The 21,034-nt window shown below is 37.2% G+C and overlaps 1 protein-coding gene across 1 annotated transcript; it reads left to right on the top strand.

Moving 5' to 3' along the window:
* Positions 1-18,186: 18,186 nt before the first annotated feature.
* Positions 18,187-19,161, top strand: LOC114115837 (olfactory receptor 4F3/4F16/4F29-like). The gene has a single exon (XM_027972240.2). The coding sequence runs from the start codon at positions 18,196-18,198 to the stop codon at positions 19,159-19,161; it is 966 nt and encodes a 321-aa protein (XP_027828041.2). The 5' UTR covers positions 18,187-18,195.
* Positions 19,162-21,034: the final 1,873 nt, after the last annotated feature.

The raw sequence follows: 21,034 nt of genomic DNA, 5'->3' as shown, positions 1-21,034 counted from the left end.
TTATTCTTCCAGCTCCATTCTTCTTTCTCAAGAGTTCTTTGGCTATTCAGGGTCTTTTGTGTTTCCATATGAATTGTGAAATTTTTTGTTCTAGTTTGGTGAAAAATGCCATTGGTAATTTCATAGGGATTGCATTGAATCTGTAGATTGCGTTTGGTAGTATAGACATTATCACAATATTGGTTCTTCCTATCCAGGAAAATGTAATATCTCTTCGTTTATGTCATCTTTGTTGTCTTTCATTAGTGTCATGATTTTCTGTGTACAGTTCTTTTGTCTCCTTAGGTAAGCCTATTCCTAGATATTTAATTCTTTTTGTTTCAGTGGTTAATGGAACTGATTCCTTAATTTCTTTTTCTGATTTTTCATTGTTATAGTATAGAAATGCAAGTGATTTCCGTGTATTGATTTTGTATCTTGCAACTTTGCTAACTTCACTGATTAGCTCTAGTAATTTCCTGATACTATCTTTAGGGTTTTCTATGTACAGGATCATGTCATCTGCACACAGGGAGAGATTTACTTCTTCTTTTCCAATCTGGATTCCTTTATTTCTTTTTCTTCTCTGATTGCTGTAGCTAGGACTTCCAGAACTATGTTGAGTAATAGTAGTGAAAGTGGACACCCTTGTCTGGTTCCTGATCTTAGGGGGAATGCTTTCAGTTTTTCACCATTGAGAATAATGTTTGCTGTAGGCTTATCATATATGGCCTTTACTATGTTGAGGTAGATTCCTTATATGCCCTCTATGGTGCTTTTTAATGTGCTAGAAGAAGTTAACAAGCAGATTTGGTTATGAGGAAAATTACATAAATAGAAATTTAATTAATCAAAAAAGATACTGAATGCTCACTATATTCTTTTTTAAACAAACTTCATTTTGTATTGGGGTATAGCTGATTAACAATGTTGTAATAGTTTCAGGTCAGCAGCCAAGGGACTCAGCCATACATATACATGAATCCATTCTATATTCTAAATGCTGTGCCAGGATCTGTAGAAAACTGTTAGAAGCATACAAATCAACTGTCGGAAAGGACAGTGGATCTCTGAGGCAAAAATCACTGTGAGCAAGTAAGGGGTGTGGTAAGGTGGGCAGACTCAACAAAAATGTTTGAGTAGAGGGGATCCATGAATTTGTGAACATTTTGGAAAGGAGTTAGAGACCATTACAATTGTTCTTCTGAGGTAAGTGCATGCCTTGGAAGAAGGGAAGTTCCAGGAAAGCTCTGGAGTAGATCAATGCCACAGCACGTCAGGGCATGGATATCTCCTCTACCTCATTGTCTAACCAGGGTCCATGAAGACGGAAAAGATTTGACTCTGTCAGCTTCACTGAGTATTTTTACTCTTTTTAACCAGTTTGGACTTTCTCTTGCTTTAATACACCAGGCTTGTGGTCTGAGACCCATACCCTGGCCCTTTCCTCCACTTGCCTAGAGTTTCACCTAGGTAAATGTAGGGTTGGTTCCTGCTCATCATTCAGATATCAGCTTGAGTGTCAATGCCAGGAAAAGACATCCTATCTAAGGAAGTTCCCTCTTGCTTTTCTAAAACTCTACTTATTCTTTACCATATGCTTTTTAAAATGTCTTCATATTTTTAAAATCTATTTGAAATATTTCTTTGTCAATTATTTTTGTTTCTATCCATAGGAAAAAAGATTCATAAAATGGAAAGTAAAATTTCTTTGTTCTTTGTACTTAGAGGGATGCCTGACTTACAGTAGGAAGTTGATAATATTTGCCTGACCTACAGTAGGAAGTCAATAATTGTTTGTGCATAGAGCAATGGTAAATAAAAGCTGAGAGGGAGAAAGAAACAACTCTTTCTTTCTGAATCACAAGGAATGGAAAAGGATGGGAAAACCTAGTAGATTTAGCACAACCATTAAACTTTTTCAGAGACACATGTACCCCAATGTTCATTACAACTCTATTTACAATAGCTCAGACAAGGAAGCAACCTACATGTCCATCGACAGATGCATGGATTAAAAAGCTGTGGTGCATACATATGATGGAATATTACTCAGCCATAAAATGGAATGAATTTGAGTCAGTTCCAGTGAGGTGGGTGAAACTAGAGCCTGTTATACAGAGGGAAATAAGTCAGAAAGGGAAAAACAAATATTGTATATTAATGCATATACATGGAATCTAGAAAAATGGTACTGATGAACCTACTTTCAGGGCAGGAATAGAGATGCAGGCATAGAACAGACTTGCAGACACAGTGGGGGAAGGAGAGGGTGGGACAGAATTGAGAGAGCAGCACTGACATACATACCATGCATAAAATATATAGCTGATGGGAAGCGGTGGCATAATACAAGGAGTTCAACCTGAGGGGTGGGTTGGGGTGGTGGGTTGGGGGGAGATTCAAGAGGAAGATGACATATGACATATGTACCCTTATGGTTGATTCACATTGTTGCATGGTAGAAACCAACACAACATTTTAAAGTAATTATCCTCCAATACAAAAAAATACTGCCAAGTCAAAAATTAGAAAAAAAAGGAAGCTTACCTATAGAGAAACACAAAGAAGAAAAGAAAAAAAAATCACCAAAAATAATCCCATTCAAATATAATGGTAAAAAATTTATGTTTCTTTTAAGATATTTCTTTATACACTTAAAAATTATACACACAAAATATACACACAAAAATTATACACACAATAATATCACTCAGTTCCACAGTTCATTTAACAATATGATATGATGTAAATCTTTTCATGTTGATGTATTCTAGCACGTGGCTAGAATTGATGGCTATTTGTTAATATAATGAATAGATAAGAGTTACATTGCTTTGTTGTTGTTTAGTTGCTAAGTCATGTCTGACTCTTTGCAGTCCCATGGACTGTAGCCTGCCAGGTTCCTCTGTTCAATTTCACAGGCAAGAACACAGGAGTGGGTTGCCATTTCCTTTTGCAGGGGATCTTCCTGATCCAGGGATTGAACCTGGGAGTCCTGCATTGCAGGCAGATTCTTTACCGTCTGAGCCACCTATATTGCTTTAAAGAATACTTTACTGTTAACATTTGTTTCCAATTTTTGAAAGTGAAAGTGAAAGTCTGTCAGTCATGTCTGACTCTTTGCGACCCCATGGACCATAGCCTGTCAGGCTCCTCTGTCCATGGAATCCTCTAGGCTAGAATACTGGAGTGGGTAGCCATTCCCTTCTCCAGGGGATCTTCTCAACCCAGGAATTGAACCAGTTACCAACAATACCTCTATGAAAGATCTTGATGTACCTCCTTGTATGTATACATGTATATAAACATATATATATATATATATATATATATATATATCTCAATATCAGTTCAGTTCAGTTCATTTCAGTCACTCAGTCGTGTCTGACTCTTTGCGACCCCATGAATTGCAGCACGCCAGGTCTCCCTCTCCATCACTATCTCACAGAGTTCACTCAAATTCACGTCCATCGAGTTGGTAATGCCATCTAGCCATCTCATCCTCTGTCATCCCCTTCTCCTCCTGCCCCCAATCCCTCCCAGCATCAGAGTCTTTTACAATGAGTCAGCTCTTTGCATGAGGTGGCCAAAGTATTGGAGTTTCAGCTTCAGCATCATTCCTTCCAAAGAACACCCAGGACTGATCGCCTTTAGAATGAACTGGTTTGATCTCCTTGCAGTCCAAGGGACTCTCAAGAGTCTTCTCCAACACCACAGTTCAAAAGCATCAATTCTTCGGCACTCAGCTTTCTTCACAGCCCAACTCTAACATCCATACACGATTACTGGAAAAACCATAGCCTGGACTAGACGGACCTTTGTTGGCAAAGTAATGCCTCTGCTTTTGAATATGCCATCTTAGGTTGGTCATAACTTTCCTTCCAAGGAGTAAGCATCTTTTAATTTCATGGCTGCAGTCACCATCTGCAGTGATTTGGGAGCCCCCCAAAATAAAGTCTGACACTGTTTCCACTGTTTCCCATCTATTTCCCATGAAGTGATGGGACCAGATGCCATGATCTTCATTTTCTGAATGTTGAGCTTTAAGCCAACTTTTTCACTCTCCTCTTTCACTTTCATCAAGAGGCTTTTTAGTTCCTCTTCACTTTCTGCCATAAGGGTGGTGTCATCTGTATATCTAAGGTTATTGATATTTCTCCTGGCATATATATACATATATATATATATATATATATATATATATATGGCTTTGATTACTTCCTCATGGCAACTTAATAGAAATGAAATTATTGCTAAACTATATTCACAGGGTTTCATTACATATTGTAAAATTGCCCTCTAAAATGGTTGTGTCAATTTAAAATTCCTCATCAGTGGTGAATTAGAGGACTAGTTGCTCCCACCTTTGGAAAAGCTGGATCTATAATTTGAATCTTTACAAACTGAAAAATTGAAAAATGTTATCTACTGATATAATTAAAAATCTCTTACTTTTTATGATCAAATATTACATATTTACAAAAAGGTAGCACATATTTAGTTAGAAAGCATGATACCTGCTAACCCATCCATCATTGCACCTGTTCTCCTAACTTCTATTCCTTTAATCTGCTTCCCATTCAGATATAATCAACATTCAGGATTTTTTTGTTTATGCTTCCTCAAAGCTTCTCCTCTTACAACTATGCAAGAAGTTGTCCAAGAACTCAATGCTGATCATTCTATGGCTGTTTGGCATTTGAAGTAAATTGGAAAGGTGAAAAAGCTTGATAAGTGGACGCCTCATGAGCTGACTGCAAATCAAAAACAAAAAATCATTGTTTTAAAGTGTCATCTTCTGTTATTCTATGCAACAACAATGAACCATTTCTTGATCTGATTGTGATGTGGGATGGAAACTGAATTTTATATGACAATCAGTGGTGACTAGCTCGGTGGCTGGACTGAGAAGAAGCTCCAAAGCTAAACTTGCACCCAAAACGGGTCATGGTCACTGTTTGGTGGTCTGCTGCCTGTCTGATACACCGCAGCTTTCTGAATCCCCGTGAAAACATCGCATCTGAGAAGTATGCTCAGCAGATCCATGAGATGCACTGATAACTGCAACGCCTACAACCAGCATTGGTCAACAGAAAGGGCCCAATTCTTCTCCATGACAATGCCTGACTGCTCATCACACAAGCAACTGTTCAAAAGTTGAATGAATTGAGCTATGAAGTTTTGCATTATCTGTCAAATTATGCTGACTTCTCACGAACCAACTGCCACTTCTTCAAGCATCTTGACAACTTTGTGCAGGGAAAATGCTTCCACAGCCAGCAGGATAATGCACAAAATGCTTTCCAAGAGTTCATAGAATCCTGAGCCATGGATTTTTTTTTTTTTTTGCTACAGGAATAAACAAACTTATTTCTCATTGGCAAAAATGTACTGATTGTAATGGTTCCTATTCTTATGAATAAAGATGTGTTTGAGCCTAGCTATGATGATTTAAAATCCAGTGTCTGAAGCCAATATCACTTTTGCACCAATAGAATAAATGAATTCAGTAAAGTTGTAGGATACAAAGTTAATATACATAAATTTGCTTCATTTATATACAATAATCCATAGAAATCAAGAAAACAATCTTATTGACAGTTGTGTCAGAAATAATAAAATATCTAGGAATAAATTTAACCAAGGAGGTGAAAGACCTATACTCTGAAAGCTAGAAGATATTCATGGAAGAAACTGAAGATGACCCTAATAAGTGAAAAGAAATTTTGTGTTCATGGATTGGGAGAATTAATATTGTTAAAATGTACATACTACCCAAGGAAGTCTACAGATTCAGTGCAATCTCAATTGAAATATCCATGGCATTTGTAACAGAACTAGAATAAACAATTCTTAAATTTGTATGGAACCATAAAAGAATTTGAATATTTAATGTAATCTTGAGAAAGATATACAAAGCTAAAGGTATCATACTGCATGGCCTCAAACTATACTACAAAGCTATAGTAATCCAAACAGCATGATAATGTTGCAAAACAGAAACATAGGCCAATGAAACAGAATAGAGAGCCTGGAAACAAACCCATGCATATACAGTCAAAGCAACTAAACAATAACAACAAATGGCAAAAGGAGACAAGAATATACAAGGAAAAGACAGTGCTGGGAAAGCTGGACCACTACCTGAAAAAAAAAACAAAACGTGAAAGTAGATCATTTTCTCACACTATATATTAAAAAACTCAAAATGGATTAAAGACTTAAAGATAAGCCCTGAGACCATAAAATTAGGAGAAAGCATGACCTATGTGGTCTTCATATGCAGTTTCCCTTTAAACTCAGTCTTAGCAATATTTTTTTTTTTAATTTGTCTCCTTAGGTGATGGAATTCCAGCTGAGCTATTTCAAATCCTAAAAGATATATGGTTAAAGTGCTGCACTCACTATGTCAGTGAATATGGAAAACTCAGCAGTGGCCACAGGACTAGAAAAGGTCAGTTTTCATTCCAATCCCAAAGAAAGGCAATGCCAAAGAATGTTCAAACTACTACACAATTGCACTCATTTCACACTCTAGCAAAGTAATGCTCAAAATTCTCCAAGCCAGGCTTCAATAGTACGTGAACCAAGAACTTCCAGATGTTCAACTTGGATTTAGAAAAGGCAGAGGAACCAGAGACCAAATTACCAACATGCACTGGATCATAGGAAAAAACAAGAGAATTCCAGAAAAACATCTACTTCTGCTTCAGTGACTACGCTAAAGCCTTTGACTGTGTGACTCCAACAAACTGGAAAGTTCTTGGAGAGATGGAAAGAGATGGAAATACCAGACCACTTTACCTGACTCCTGAGAAATCTGTATGCAGGTCAAGAAGCAACAGTTAGAACCAGACATGGAATCGACTGGTTCCAAATTGGGAAAGGAGTATATCAAAGCTGTATATTGTCACCCTGCTTACTTAACTTATATTCAGAGTACATCATGCAAAATGTTGGGTTGGATGATGCACAAGCTGGAATCAAGATTGCTGGGAGCAATATCAATAACTTCAGATATGCAGATGACACAACCCTTATGGCAGAAAGGAAGAGGAACTAAAGAGTCTCTTGATGAAACTGAAAGAGAAGAGTGAAAAAGCTGGCTTAAAACTTAACATTCAAAAAACAAAGATTATGCCATCCCGTCCCATCACTTCATGGCAAATAGACGAGGAAACAATGGAAACAGTGACAGGCTTAATTTTCCTGGGCTCCAAAATCACTGCAGATGGTGACTGCAGCCATGAAATTAAGACGCTTGCTCCTTGGAAGAAAAGCTATGACCAAACTAGGCAGCATATTAAAAAGCAGAGACGTTACTTTGCCCACAAAGGCCAGTATAGTCAAAGCTATGGTTTTTCCAGCAGTTATGTATGGATATGAGAATTGGACCATAAAGTAGGCTGAACACCCAAGAACTGATTCTTTCGAACTGTGGTGTGGGAGAAGACTCTTGAAAGTCCCAAGGAGACTGCAAGGAGATCCAACCGGTCCATCCTAAAGGAAATCAGCCCTGAATATTCATTGGAAGGACTAATGCTGAAGCTAAAGCTCCAATACTTTGGCCATCTGATGCGAACAGCCAACTCATTTGAAAAGACCCTGATGCTGGGAAAGATCCAAGGCAGGAGGAGAAGGGGATGACAGAGGATGTGATGGTTGAATGGCATCCCCACTCAAAGGACGTGAGTTTGAGCAAGCTCAGGGAGATGGCAAAGGTCAGGGAAGCCTGACGTGTTGCAGTCCGTGGGGTTGTAAAGAGTCGGACATGACTGAGCAACTGAACAAATAATAAACCTTTTTATAGGTCAAAGAAGGCTGTCTGTTTGTAAAAGGTGTATCTATTTTCAGAACATTCTGGTAACAATTCCTTTTAAATTGTAGTAATTCACATTAATATTTTATAACTTGACAACACTCTGATGAAGCATGTCTGTAGTCCAGAGCCCTGGATTTTGAGTCTTGTGGGACTGAAAGGGATTTAGTGAGCCAAAATTGCTGATATAAGAGATAGCCTTATGGTCTGTGGTTTCTCATTTGCTATTACCTCCTTTTCTCATGGAAGAGTGTCTTTTTGCTATGAAACCTCTAGTAAGTACTAGAATAGAAAAATACTCTATTTCCTGCTGATTCTTGAGCATTCTAAGATGTTGGGTTTCTTGGTTATATCTACTGTACTGATTCATATTAAAGCAAAAATATTTCTGTACATCGATTTAAGACACCATTAAATTTGATACCAAGCAGCTACTTTCTTTTCTCTGTTCTATTTCCCGGGTGAAAATCAGGATGGACTCTGACGCATAATTCACAGCAATATCCAATGAATGAAGGGCTGTTTATTCCCAAGACTCACACAAATGCTTGGCCACAATATGATAATTAGATTTTTTTTTTTAACTTGAGGAAAACAATATTAAGCTCTTTGTTTCAGAAAGGTTTGTAGTCTCAATCAGAGTGAAACGGTCCTTTCCTGAACCTAGAAAAATGTTTCTATTTCAAGCACTATCATGCAAAACGTATGTAAAGCAAATGTTTTATTGTTTAGCAGATCCAAAATCAATCCACCCTATCCTTGGGTCTCTCTGCAGTGATTGCTCAGTAATTTCCTCTCCCTTTAACTTAATCTACAGTTTTTTTTTGTTATTTGACGTATTTGTTACATATGTATTCTGGGCAATGCATGGAAAGGAGTAGCAAGATGTATAACAGTATGACTTTTGCTAAGGGTACTGGGGAGATGATGCTGAACTGCATGGTGAATGAAGAGTGGAATTTTGACTGGAAAAGAGGGAGGAGGAAAAGCATGATATTTTTTTATCTTTTCTATGCCTTATTCCTTTCTATTCCCCTATGCTCTGTGTCCTTTTAGTTTTTCATGGTAGATAAATTCCTAAGTGATGTTTTCCATTTCTGTGTTTTATAAACTCTCACTTTCTGTCATTTGGTTTTCAGAATCCATCAAACTAACTCTTATTTTTTTCTTTTAGAAATTATAGCTCATATAATTGGAAGTTTTTTTAATCTTCTCACACAATTTGGAAGTAATTGATGTGCCATCTGAGGAAAATAGACTCAGCTTAACTCAGGTAAGAGAGATTTCTGGTTCTTACTGCTCTTCTTTGCAAATAGGGTTAATAACATTCCATCACTGGATATGAGTCATTTCTAGGGCTCTGAGAAGATTCGCTTGTGTTGTTTTTGATGCAACACACATGAAACAGACCGTGGAATGCAGTAGAATACATTTCTCATGTGAAAAGCTCATTATAGGGAACTAAGATCAGGTACAGGCAGCATAGCATAATTTGGGTGTCAAGCTGTTGATGTCTGTTTCTGATGTGCAAGGATGGTGGGTTAAAAGTGGGAGAACTGTATGGGCTTCCCCTGCAGTCCAGGGGTTAAGACTCTGTGCTTCCACCGCATGGGCCTTCAGCTGTCCGATTCCTGGCTGGGGAACTAAGATCACACATACTGCTCAGTCAAGAAAATAAAAAGGTGGGAGAGTTATAGCAACCTGAAATATTCCAGAAGCATGGCATAGTTTGTTGTTTAGTTGCTAAGTCATGTCCAACTCTTTTGCGATCCCATGGGCTGCAGCCTGCCAGGTTCATCTGTCCATGAGATTTCTCAGGCAAGAACACTGGAGTGGGTTGCCATTTCCTTTTCCAGGGGATCTTCATGACCCAGGGATAGGACCCACATCACCTGTTTGACAGATGGATTCTTTACCACTGAGCCATCAGGGAAGTTCATGGCACAATTAGGGACATATATAACTAAAAGGGCTTCCCTTGTGGCTCAGCTGGTAAAGAATCTGCCTGCAACGCAGGAGACCTGGGTTTGACCCCTGGGTTGGGCAGGTTGTCTTTAGGTTGTCAGTGACTTATAGAATAGTGTAGTGAAAAACCCTGGAGTCAACTTGCTTTTTAAATTAATATTTTTTCTTTAAAGAGAAAAACACATTCAAAGTAGAACATTTATCATCAATAGCCTCTTCATAGAAAGCAACTGTTACAAATTTTGACATTTTATTCCAGTACTTTTTAATCCATTGCATCTTTAAAACAATTGCAAGAATTGGATTTGTATTGGACACCTAGCTATGCAAAATTAGGCAATTAATTCAAGCTCTTTGAGTCCTTATTTTGTATCTGCAAAATATGGATCACATACCTTTTTCCTATGCTCTACCCTGGTACTGTGAAACATAAGAGATGAAAGAGACTTTTTAGAGACTGTAAACTTTTAGAAAAAGGAAATTAATGTTACAAACTTTGATTTTGTATTCTGTAGGAAATTATTAATAAAAAGGGTTTAAAAAGTAACAGCATTTTGGTAGGAAACAACTTGAAGAAATTGTCTTATTTGAAATTATATAAGAGAGTAAGTGCATTCTTGATTCAGATGAGTTTATAACTCATATGGCTGTGAGGAATAATGATATTCCTACATGCTGTATTTTATTTTCAGAGGGTATAGCACAGCTATAATGTATAAATTAAATAATATATTATATATATAATATTAATGTTTTCTAAAGCCAGTATGAGATCAGAATAAATGGAAGTATGTCATGCAAATTTCAGGAAATAATTGTATTATATATATGATTAGATAGACTCTTTTCAATATCTTACAACCAAGATTCATTAACACATGAAGTAGAAATATGTGTAGACAGTAAAGAAGACAAGAAATCTGCTAACATGTTTAAAAGAGTTGAGAAAGGAGACGCCATTGATAATAAAAAGTGTTTATCCTGCATGTAAGGTTAAGGAGAGGTGTAATATGAAAAATCGTGTCATTTGATCACTGACCAAAGATTTAGCTGATGACTTCTTCGGCGTTTTTCACATGCATAGTGAAGTGAAAGTCGCTCAGCCGTGTCTGACTCTTTGTGACCCCATGGACTCTACAGTCCATGGAATTCTCCAGGCTAGAATACTGGAGTGGATAGCCAGTTCCTTCTCCAGGGGATCTTCCCAACCCAGGGCTCGAACCCAGGTCTCCCACATTGCAGGTGGATTCTTTACCAGCTGGGCCACAAGGGAAGCCCAGGAATACTGGAGTGCGTAGCTTATCCTTTCATTGAACCGGGGTCTCCTGCATTGCAGGTGGATTCTTTACCAACTGAGCTATCAGGGAAGTCTTCACATGTATAAAATATCATTATTAGGTGAATCATAATAATTTCTATCTTTCTTAAGTAGTAAGCAGAAGTAAACAGTTGTAAATAATCATGTGAAGTAAATTACATCTGAGGGTTTGGAGAGGAGTGAGAAAGCCATTCATGAAATCCTCAAAGGATGCCCTAAACAGGTTTTAGAATTTACACAGTTGCACATATTTAAAGCTGCACATTGTGTATGTAGCCTTGATCTTCCCTTTGGCCTCTAGGTTACAATGATTTAAGTCCTCCCCTATGTTAATGATTCTAGTTATAATCTTTTCAGTTATGCCCACATAAGAATGCTTAGAAAAGTGGGATAATTAAATAAGATGGTATTGCTAAGCTATCTTGAAGTAAGTCAGAATAAATCTATACTAGCATCAGAGACTAATATCTAAGGCTTTGGACCACTTACTTTTCATTTATGAATATTTTGCATGTTCCATGAACAGAAATATCTGTCGCTCATGGAGAAGCAAATGGCAACCCATTCCAGTATTCTTGCCTGGAGAATCCTGTGGACAGAGGAGCCTGGAGGGCTGTCGTCCATACGGTCGCACAGAGTCGGACATGACTGAAGTGACTTAGCATGCATGCATGCATTGGAGAAGGAAATGGCAACCCACACCAGTGTTCTTGCCTGGAGAATCCCAGGGACAGAGGAGCCTGGTGGGCTATCATCGATGGGGTCACACAGAGTTGGACACGACTGAAACGGCTTAGCAGTAGCAGTAGCATGAATTGGGAATAACCTTTGATGAAAAGAAATAGTTAAAATGTTAATCACAGTCATATCTGACCCTTTGTGACGCCATGGACTAAAGCCTGCCAGACTCCTCTGTCCATGGGATTTCCCAGGCATGAATACTGGAGTGGATTGCCATGCCCACCTCCAGGAGCTCTTCCTGACGCAGGGATCGAACCTGCATCTCCTGTATTAGAGACAGGATCTTTATCATCTGAGCCACCAGGGAAGCCCATTTCTCTTCAAATATAGACCAGACAGAAATATAGCCTAATTCTTCCCCTATGGAGTAAGAATTCAAGCCTTCTTTAATGTTCGTAATGTCCCTCCCTCACTACTATCAGTTGTCTGTCCTTTAAATAGTTTTCCTTTGTCTAATCTTTTTACTTTTTTAAACAATTGAGTGCAATTGAAATATAACATGGTATTAGTTTCAGGTGCACAGCATAATGGGAACATAAGCCTGTAAGGATTTAAGTCCTTTCCTACATTAATGACTAGTTAGAATTCTTATTTGAGGAGTTATAATCTTCAGGTTCAGCCTGTAGAATAGGTGTTACCAACACAGAGAGAGATGACAAAGTCTTTGCGCATCCCATTAGCTACAATATTGTTCAGAAAGTAGGAAACGGTGAACAGTATAAGATGATGCATCTTATACAGAAGGATAAAGATTTATCTATTTTGAGGTATTTGGTAATCTTCATATGATCAGTTTAAAGAAGGTAGAGAGACAGCTGTTAGACGGCAAAGAGTTGAGGAGGTCATTGATGGGCAATAGAGAAGAGAGTATTAAAAAGGTATAAATATTTCTTTTAAAAATTACTTTACAATATTGTGCTGGTTTCTGCCATATATTAACATGCATCAGCCAAAGCTGTATGTATGTTCCCTTCCTGTTGAACCTCCCTCCCGCCTCCCACTCTATCCCACCCCTCTAGGTCGTCACAGAGTACTGGATTTGAGCTCTCTGCAGCGTACAGCAAATTTTCACTGGCTATCTGTTTTATATGGCAACATATATGTTTCAATGCTACTCTTTCAATTCATCCCACGCTCTCTTCCCCTTGCTGAGTCTACAGGTCTGTTCTCTGTCTGTCTGTGTCTCCATTGCCACTCGGCAGGCAGGTTCGTCATTACCATCTTTCTAGATTCCATACATATGCATTAGTATACAATATTTGTCTTTCTCTGACTTACTTCATTCTGTATAATAAGCTCTAGGTTCATCTACCCCATTGGAACTGAGTCAAATGTGTTCCTTTTTATAGCTGAGTAATAAGGAATTTGTACTTTTAAAGGCAGTAAGATCCACTGGACATTTTTTGGTGGTAGGAGTTATATAATCAAAGTGCTACCTAGGTACCTGGGCTTCCCCGGTGGCTCAGATGATAAAGAATCTGCCTGCAATGCGGGAGACCTGGGTTCAACCCCTGGGTTGGGAAGGTCCCCTGGAGGAGGGAAAGGCAATTCACTCTAGTCTTCTTGCCTGGAGAATTCCCATGGACGGAGGAGCAGGGTCACAGAGTCGGACATGACTGAACAATTAAGCACAGCACCTAGGTGGAGCAATCTGATGGCCAGAATATAGGTTAGATGAGGAGAGATCAGTTGTTTGGTATTGCAGGATTTCAGTAATGATGAGGAAAGGCAATCAAGATTTAAGAAGAGTAGGATGGATAAGATGCCTGAAGTATTATAATAGATCCAGAAGAAAAGCTGCACTGGGGAATAGAGAGATTACTAGTTGTGTAATAATCATGTGAAATTTCACCAATATATACGCATCTAGGGGATAGTGTTTAGTGAGCTATGGGAAATACGAAGCTATGAAGTTTAGGATAGAATTAGGGGATAATAGATTCCACTTGCATTTATATGCTGGGGAAATACTAGACCTCTTCATATGTATTGTTTTTCACACAGTGGTCAGGCTTTTGGGGAAGGTATTAATATAATTAGAATATGTGAAAGCCCATTAGGTGAAGAGAAAAACAACAAGATCTCAAATAATGTTACTATTTATACAGTGAATAAGTGTAGAAAAACTAGGGAAAGACAAAAGGAGGGGTTTGAGAAATAGGAGTGCCAGGAGAGTTTAGTGCCACTAAAGATATTTATAATAACATTATGATGAACAGTTATTGAGTTCTTGGTATGAGTCAAATACGGGTCTAAGTTCATTTCCTTTAGATATTTTTGAGGCCAGGCTATTTTCACTCCAATGTAACAGTGAATAAACTTTTAAACACAGTAAGATTAAATTATTTTTCCAAGGTCAGGGTAAATGGTAGGGCAGGTAGTTGAGTTTATACATAGCAATCTGGATTGTGATTTTTCACTTTTAACCAACATTTTACATCTTTCTCTCCAGAACATTAAATATTTGAAGGGAAATGAATAAACTAATTTAAATAAACTACATGATACTCTAACTTGTACATTTGGAAAGAGGAACAGGTTTGGATTTTATCTTGATTCTAATTCTTTGCTATTTTGTAGAGAACATCTAATTTATTTTTAAGATCAACCTTCATTTTGGCAGAAAATGTTTGATCTGAGATTAATTCTGACTTTGGAGCCCTAAAAAATCAAATTCTCAGGTTGAAGAAAGCGAAAAGTGAGTTAGTTGCTCAGTCGTGTCCAACTCTGCGACCCCGTAGACTGTAGCCCACCATGGTCTTTTGTCCATGGACTTCTCCAAGCAAGCATACTAGAGTGGGTTGCCATTTCCTTTTCAAGTGGATCTTCCAAACCCAGGGACTGAGCCCAGGTCTCATGCATTGCAGGCAGATTCTTTACCATTTGAGACACACATAATCTTTTCTTTAACCATCTCATTAGAAAGCAACACATACAAATATTGTTATTGAGAGTTACAGTTACTTCAAACATCAGCACCATGTTATTTATTTCACAGATTTTTAAGCACTTTTCTATTGTCAAGTAGTTATTCCAACAATACTTAACAAGGAGTTTAATACTGTGTATTAGGCGGTATTTACATCCTTGGAGAGATCAGAGAGTGAAAAATATCAGATTGACTGGATACATTGAATGACTCTTGAAAATGAATGGGATAGATGATTTCTGAAAGTTCAGTTCAAATATTATAATCTACATGTATAAAGCATATATTAAGTATATATGATATTAGGGTGTGTTGAATACAGGGCTGCTCAAGAATCAGATGCTAATTTCAATAAAAAATTAATAACAGCATGTAGAATGATTCATGAGTAACATAGCAAGAACTTTGGGAACAGACCAATTCAGATAAATTTAAGCAGAGAATGATTATTTTTGAAATTCCAATTTGAGGCTGGAAGGTTAATGGAATGCATATTCTAATGCACATAAGATAAAGATAGTGAGATGGAAATCATGACAGTAAGCAAAACAGGGAGGATAGATTCAGGAGGCATAATATGTAAAACAAATAGAAGTTTTAGAGGATAAAAAGGAACTGATTTAATGTAAATGGGAAGAGGAATGAGAAGAGCGGTGTGAAACGTGTTTTAAAGAACTCAGCTTAACTGGTGTTGGGGAAAAGTAGAAGGAAATAAAATATATTAATAGGAAAATAATTGGCATCTTATTTTAAAATAAGAATGCAGAAATGTATCTCTGGAAGAGACAATAAACATGAAAAGAATAGACAAATATATAGGAGTTTCATGTTAATAAGGAAGTGATAAAATAAATACTATCTTTACCAAACCAACACAAATTAAATGTGGAAAAGTTCTCTTTTTCCTGATGACATTATTGTAAGCCAAGAAAATACAAGACATTACTATAAAAAATTATTACACAGCAGGATACAGCATGCTTGGGGCTGGTGCATGGTGATGACCCAGAGAGATGTTATGGGGAGGGAGGTGGGAAGGGGGTTCATGTTTGGGAACGCATGTACACCCGTGGTGGATTCATGTCAATGTATGGCAAAACCAATACAGTATTGTAAAGTAAAATAAAGTAAAAACAAAACAACAACAAAAAAAATTATTACACAGAATGTGGTAAGGTATCTGCATATTAGGGCAGAATGAACTTTCCTTCATTCTTGCAAGATGAATCTAGACATGGAAATGAGAAAAGAGATTCTGTTCATAATGCTAAGAAAAAAAGCTAAAAAATACATAGGAACAATTTTTACAAAGAAGGTATAGAATATGTGTAATAAAAGACAAAATTTTATTAAGTGACATGAAACGAAATTTGAACAGATGAATAGATGCACTATATTCTTATTTATTTATTTGGCTGTGTTGGGTCTTAGTTGCAGCATGAGAACTCTTAGTAGCAGCACGTGGGATCTACTTCTCTGACCATGAATCCAACATTGTACCCTTGCATGAGAACTTGAAGTCTCAGTGCCTCAACCACCAGGGAAGTCCCAAGCATGATATTCTTAAATGGGATGATATCATTATAACAATGCTACTTCATTCCAAGTTAATCTATAAATTTCATGCAATCAAAATCAAGACCAGTGGAATAAAATGATCTTAAAATTTATATGGAATAATACATACTCAAGAATAGCCAAGAAAGCATGAAAAATAATAACAGGAAAGGAGGGACTTGCTTTATCATGAGACAAAGCATAAAGCCACTATTATGAAATACTCTGATATTTCTACAGATGTAGATAAATATATCAGTGGAAATAGAAGAAAGAATTTGGAAGCAGATCCCAAATATCTGAAAATTTAACAAAATGAAAATGGTAATTAAATTCAGTGGGGAAAGAATGGGCTGTCTAACACATGGTGCCATTACATGCGGAGATGGCAATGGCACCCCACTCCAGTACTCTTGCCTGGAAAATCCCATGGATGGAGGAGCCTGGTAGGCTGCAGTCCATCGGATCGCTAAGAGTCAGACACGACTGAGCGACTTCCCTTTCACCTTTCACTTTCATGCATTGGAGAAGGAAATGGCAACCCACTCCAGCGTTCTTGCCTGGACAACCCCAGGGACGGGGAAGCCTGGTGGGCTGCCGTCTATGGGGTCACACAGAGTTGGACACGACTGAAGCGACTTAGCAGCAGCAGCAGCAGCAGCCATTACATGGTGCCATTACAATTCTATTATACCCGGAAGAAATTAAAAGTGGACTGATATTTTAAAACATATACAAATGTAATAGAGCACCGTTCTAAATAGAAAACAAAATACAATAAAATATTGAAAGAAAATCTAAGGGTATGTATGATCCAGAAATAAAGGAGATCATAACTGAGACTAAATTCAGTAGCTATAAGGCAAGTAAGAGCTGTATTTAATCATATAACATTTAAATCATGTAACTTGGGTATAGCCAAAGAAATCATAAACAAAATAGCAGATAATTGATTTAAAAATATAACAAATGACAAAAACTTAACTTCTACAATATAAAAAGAGCTCTTACAAATGACAAGAAAAAGCACAAGAAGAAATAGGAAAATACATGTAAAGGTAATTCACAGAAGAGCAAATCCAAACAGCAAGAAAATATGTTCAAATTTTTTGATTGTCAGACAATGAAAATTAGAGTAACAATGACCTACAACTTTTCACTCACTACACTGGCAACAATTTTAAAAGTGTTAACATTTATTCTTGTGGAAATATGTTTATTATAGCCTTTTGGAAATGCAATCAAGCAAAACTACCCAAATTAAAAATATATGTACTTTGACCCAGTGATCTCATTTTAAGCGTTGATGCCATGAAAGAAAAAATTAATACAAAAGGATGTGTGCGTAAGGATATTTGTAGCATTGTTTGTAGGCCTCCCCAAACTAGAGACTAGGTAAATGCTTATTAACAGGGACGTTAGTAAATAAATTATGGTCTATCCACAATGTGAATCAGGCGGCTATTACACAGAATAAATTAGAGCTCCTCTCCAGACAGCTTTCTGTACCTTTTTGTACATGTTTTCATTCTGGGGCATATTTCAGCAGAGAAATTTGGCAGTACAAATCTATTTCCTGAGTAACCTCTCTTTAAATCCAAACTTGCTTTTGTCTACACTCCGCCTTCTTGTTTAGACACTAAAGCCCAAACTAAATTTGAGGTACATGATTAAACGATAGTGAAGATTTATGCAGGGAACATTTCTGATTCTGGCTCTTTGTTATACTTGTACTGTGTAAGCTCTAAGTAACTCTGTACAATGGCAAGATGATCTTTAGTTTCTGACATTTTTGCAAGGACTTTCTTTCCAACTTACTAATTATGTCTGTCTCCCTCTTCTGCTCTTCAGTTAACCTCAGGGTCAGCCTTGTGCGTGAAGTTGATGGATGGAGGAAATCGCTCCGTGGTGTCTGAATTTTTGCTGCAGGGACTCACCAGTTCTTGGGAGATCCAGATTCTTCTTTTTCTATTTTTCACAGTATTTTATATAGCGAGTATGTTGGGAAACCTTCTCATTGTGCTCACAATTCTCTCAGACCACCATTTACATTCGCCCATGTACTTTTTGTTGGCCAATCTCTCCTTCATTGACACAGGTGTTTCCAGCATTGCAACCCCAAAGATGATTTCTGACCTTTTCCGAAGACACAAAGTCATCTCCTTGAGAGGCTGCGTCACTCAGATGTTCTTTATTCACGCTGTCGGGGGTGCAGAGATGGTGCTGCTCATAGTCATGGCCTATGACCGGTACGTGGCTATCTGTAAGCCGCTCCACTACCTGACCATCATGAGCCTTAGAATGTGCTCTTCTCTTCTGGCTGTTGCTTGGACCATTGGACTCATCCACTCTGTGGCCCAGCTGGCTTTTGTTGTCAACTTACCCTTTTGTGGCCCCAATGAAATGGATAGCTTTTACTGTGATTTTCCTCGGTTCATCAAACTTGCGTGTACAGACACGTATAGACTGGAGTTTCTGGTCACTGCCAACAGTGGCTTCATCTCCATGGGCACCTTCTGTATCCTGATGGTGTCTTACATCTTCATCCTGGTCACAGTTCGCAAACACTCTTCAGGTGGTTCATCCAAGGCCCTTTCTACCCTCTCAGCTCACATCACTGTGGTAGTTTTTTTCTTTGGCCCTTGCATTATTGTCTATGTGTGGCCATTCCCTACCTTACCCATAGATAAATTTTTAGCCATCTTTGATGTTCTAATTACTCCTTTTATGAATCCTATTATCTACACACTTAGAAACAAGGAGATGAAGATGGCAATGAGGAGACTCTTTGGTAAGGTTTTAAGTTTTAAGAAGAGTTTTTTCATGCACAGTCCAAGAAATTCAGATTGATCTTGACTATTCTTGGAAATTGTCCTCTTTTAATTACACTTTTCATATATATTTTCAATGTATTTAATGATGTTGTTTGGACTTCCCTGGTGGCTCAGTGGTAAAGAATCTGCCTGTAAGCAGGAGATACGGGTTTGATCCCTGGGTCGGGAAGACGTTTCATAAATCTTTTCAGTGTATTTAAGATTTTCAGTATCCACTGTGAAACCTCTCCTCAGAGATTCTGTTCTGAGCTGGTCAGTTTTTCATAGGGACACTTACTCTAAGGAATCTGAAAATATTAGGGAGTAGCCAATTCAGTGGGCTTCTCCGGTAGCTCAGCGTTGAGAATCTGCCTGCAGTGAAGGAGATGCAGGTTCAGTTCCTGAACTGGGAATATCCGCGAGGAGGAGGGCATGGCAACCCATGGACAGAGGAGCCTGGTGGGCTACAGTCCATAGGGTTGCAAAGAGTCGGGCATGACTAAGGTGACTGAACACACATGCATAGTAAATTCAGCCCTGGAATATAACGTCCTTATTAGTTTTTATTATTATTTATTAGATGTTGGTAACGGCTCATGTCTCATATAATGGGCACATTTTCTATTAAAACAAAATGTTGGATACTCTTCTCTTAGGTATCAATTCTCAAAGATGCAGCTCTTCTGGTATACATATGCACTGCTCTTCGAGCCCTTTGTGTTTCTCAGTGTCTATATACCCACAAGGAAAAACAAAACACAAAATGAAAACTGCCTACATAGCTTTGAGAATTTGAGGCTTCTAACATCTGAATTTTGCCATCCACACTCAGATTTAGTTAATAATAAGGTTTTAAAATTTAGTTAGGATTGGAATATTAAATTTTGGATAACTCATAGATGACAACTCAGGAGGCATTAATATTATTAATTAATCAAATGCTTTGAGACCTGGTCATATAAATTTCTACTCCTCGGTGTTTATGATTTTTCCTAAACAAGAGTCACTCTTTTTATATGACAATGATAACTATGTGAGACTAAATGATTATAAATGGATTGAATATTTTGTAGATAAGAGGCAATACTGAACTAAAAAGGAAAAGATATCTATATTATGAGAATGAGGCTAATAACTAAATAAAACAAAGGATAGAATTTTATTTATAGAATTTTATATATAGAATTATATATAAATTTACAAAAGAAAATTTATTGCAAAACTGTATAAATGAAGAAATAAAATCCATTATTAAACTGTATAATGAAGAAATATATTAAACTTTCCATGTGTTAAATTGTTGCATGTAATTATTAAAAATAAATATACCATTCAGAAATAGTATAAGTAAATATTCAAAGAGTATCTCACTGTTCTTTTTTTTTAAAGGAAAGCTTGTTTTTATTATTTAACTGGAGTAGAGTTGATTTACAATATTATGTTAGTTTCAGATGTATAGCATAGTTATTTTTTTCTGATTATATTCCATGATAGGTTATTATAAGATATTGAGTATAATTCCCCGTGCTATACAGTAAATCCTCATTGCTTATTTATTCTTGTATAGTATTTTTTGTATCTCTTAATCTCATAATTCTAATTTATTCCTCCTCTCCTCCTTGGTAACTATAAATTTGTTTTTTATGTCTGTGAGTCTATTTCTGCTTTGTATACAGATTCATTTGTGTTATTTTTAGACCATATATAAGTGATATCATGTTGTAGTTGTCTCTCTCTGACATTTCACTAAGCATATTCTTTAAGTCCATTTACGTTGCTGCAAATGGCAATATTTCATTCTTTTTTGTGGTTGAGTTGTATGTCATTGTGTATATACATATATCCTTCCTCTTTATTTTTCTATGGTGTTTTTTAATGTTCTCAAAGAAATCATCAAGCAGACTAGCTTA

The sequence above is a fragment of the Ovis aries genome, chromosome 7 (genome assembly GCF_016772045.2).
Source record: "Ovis aries strain OAR_USU_Benz2616 breed Rambouillet chromosome 7, ARS-UI_Ramb_v3.0, whole genome shotgun sequence".
Lineage (NCBI taxonomy): Eukaryota > Metazoa > Chordata > Mammalia > Artiodactyla > Bovidae > Ovis > Ovis aries.
Note: the sequence above shows the minus strand (reverse complement) of the source record. Positions and strands in the feature narration are given on the sequence as shown.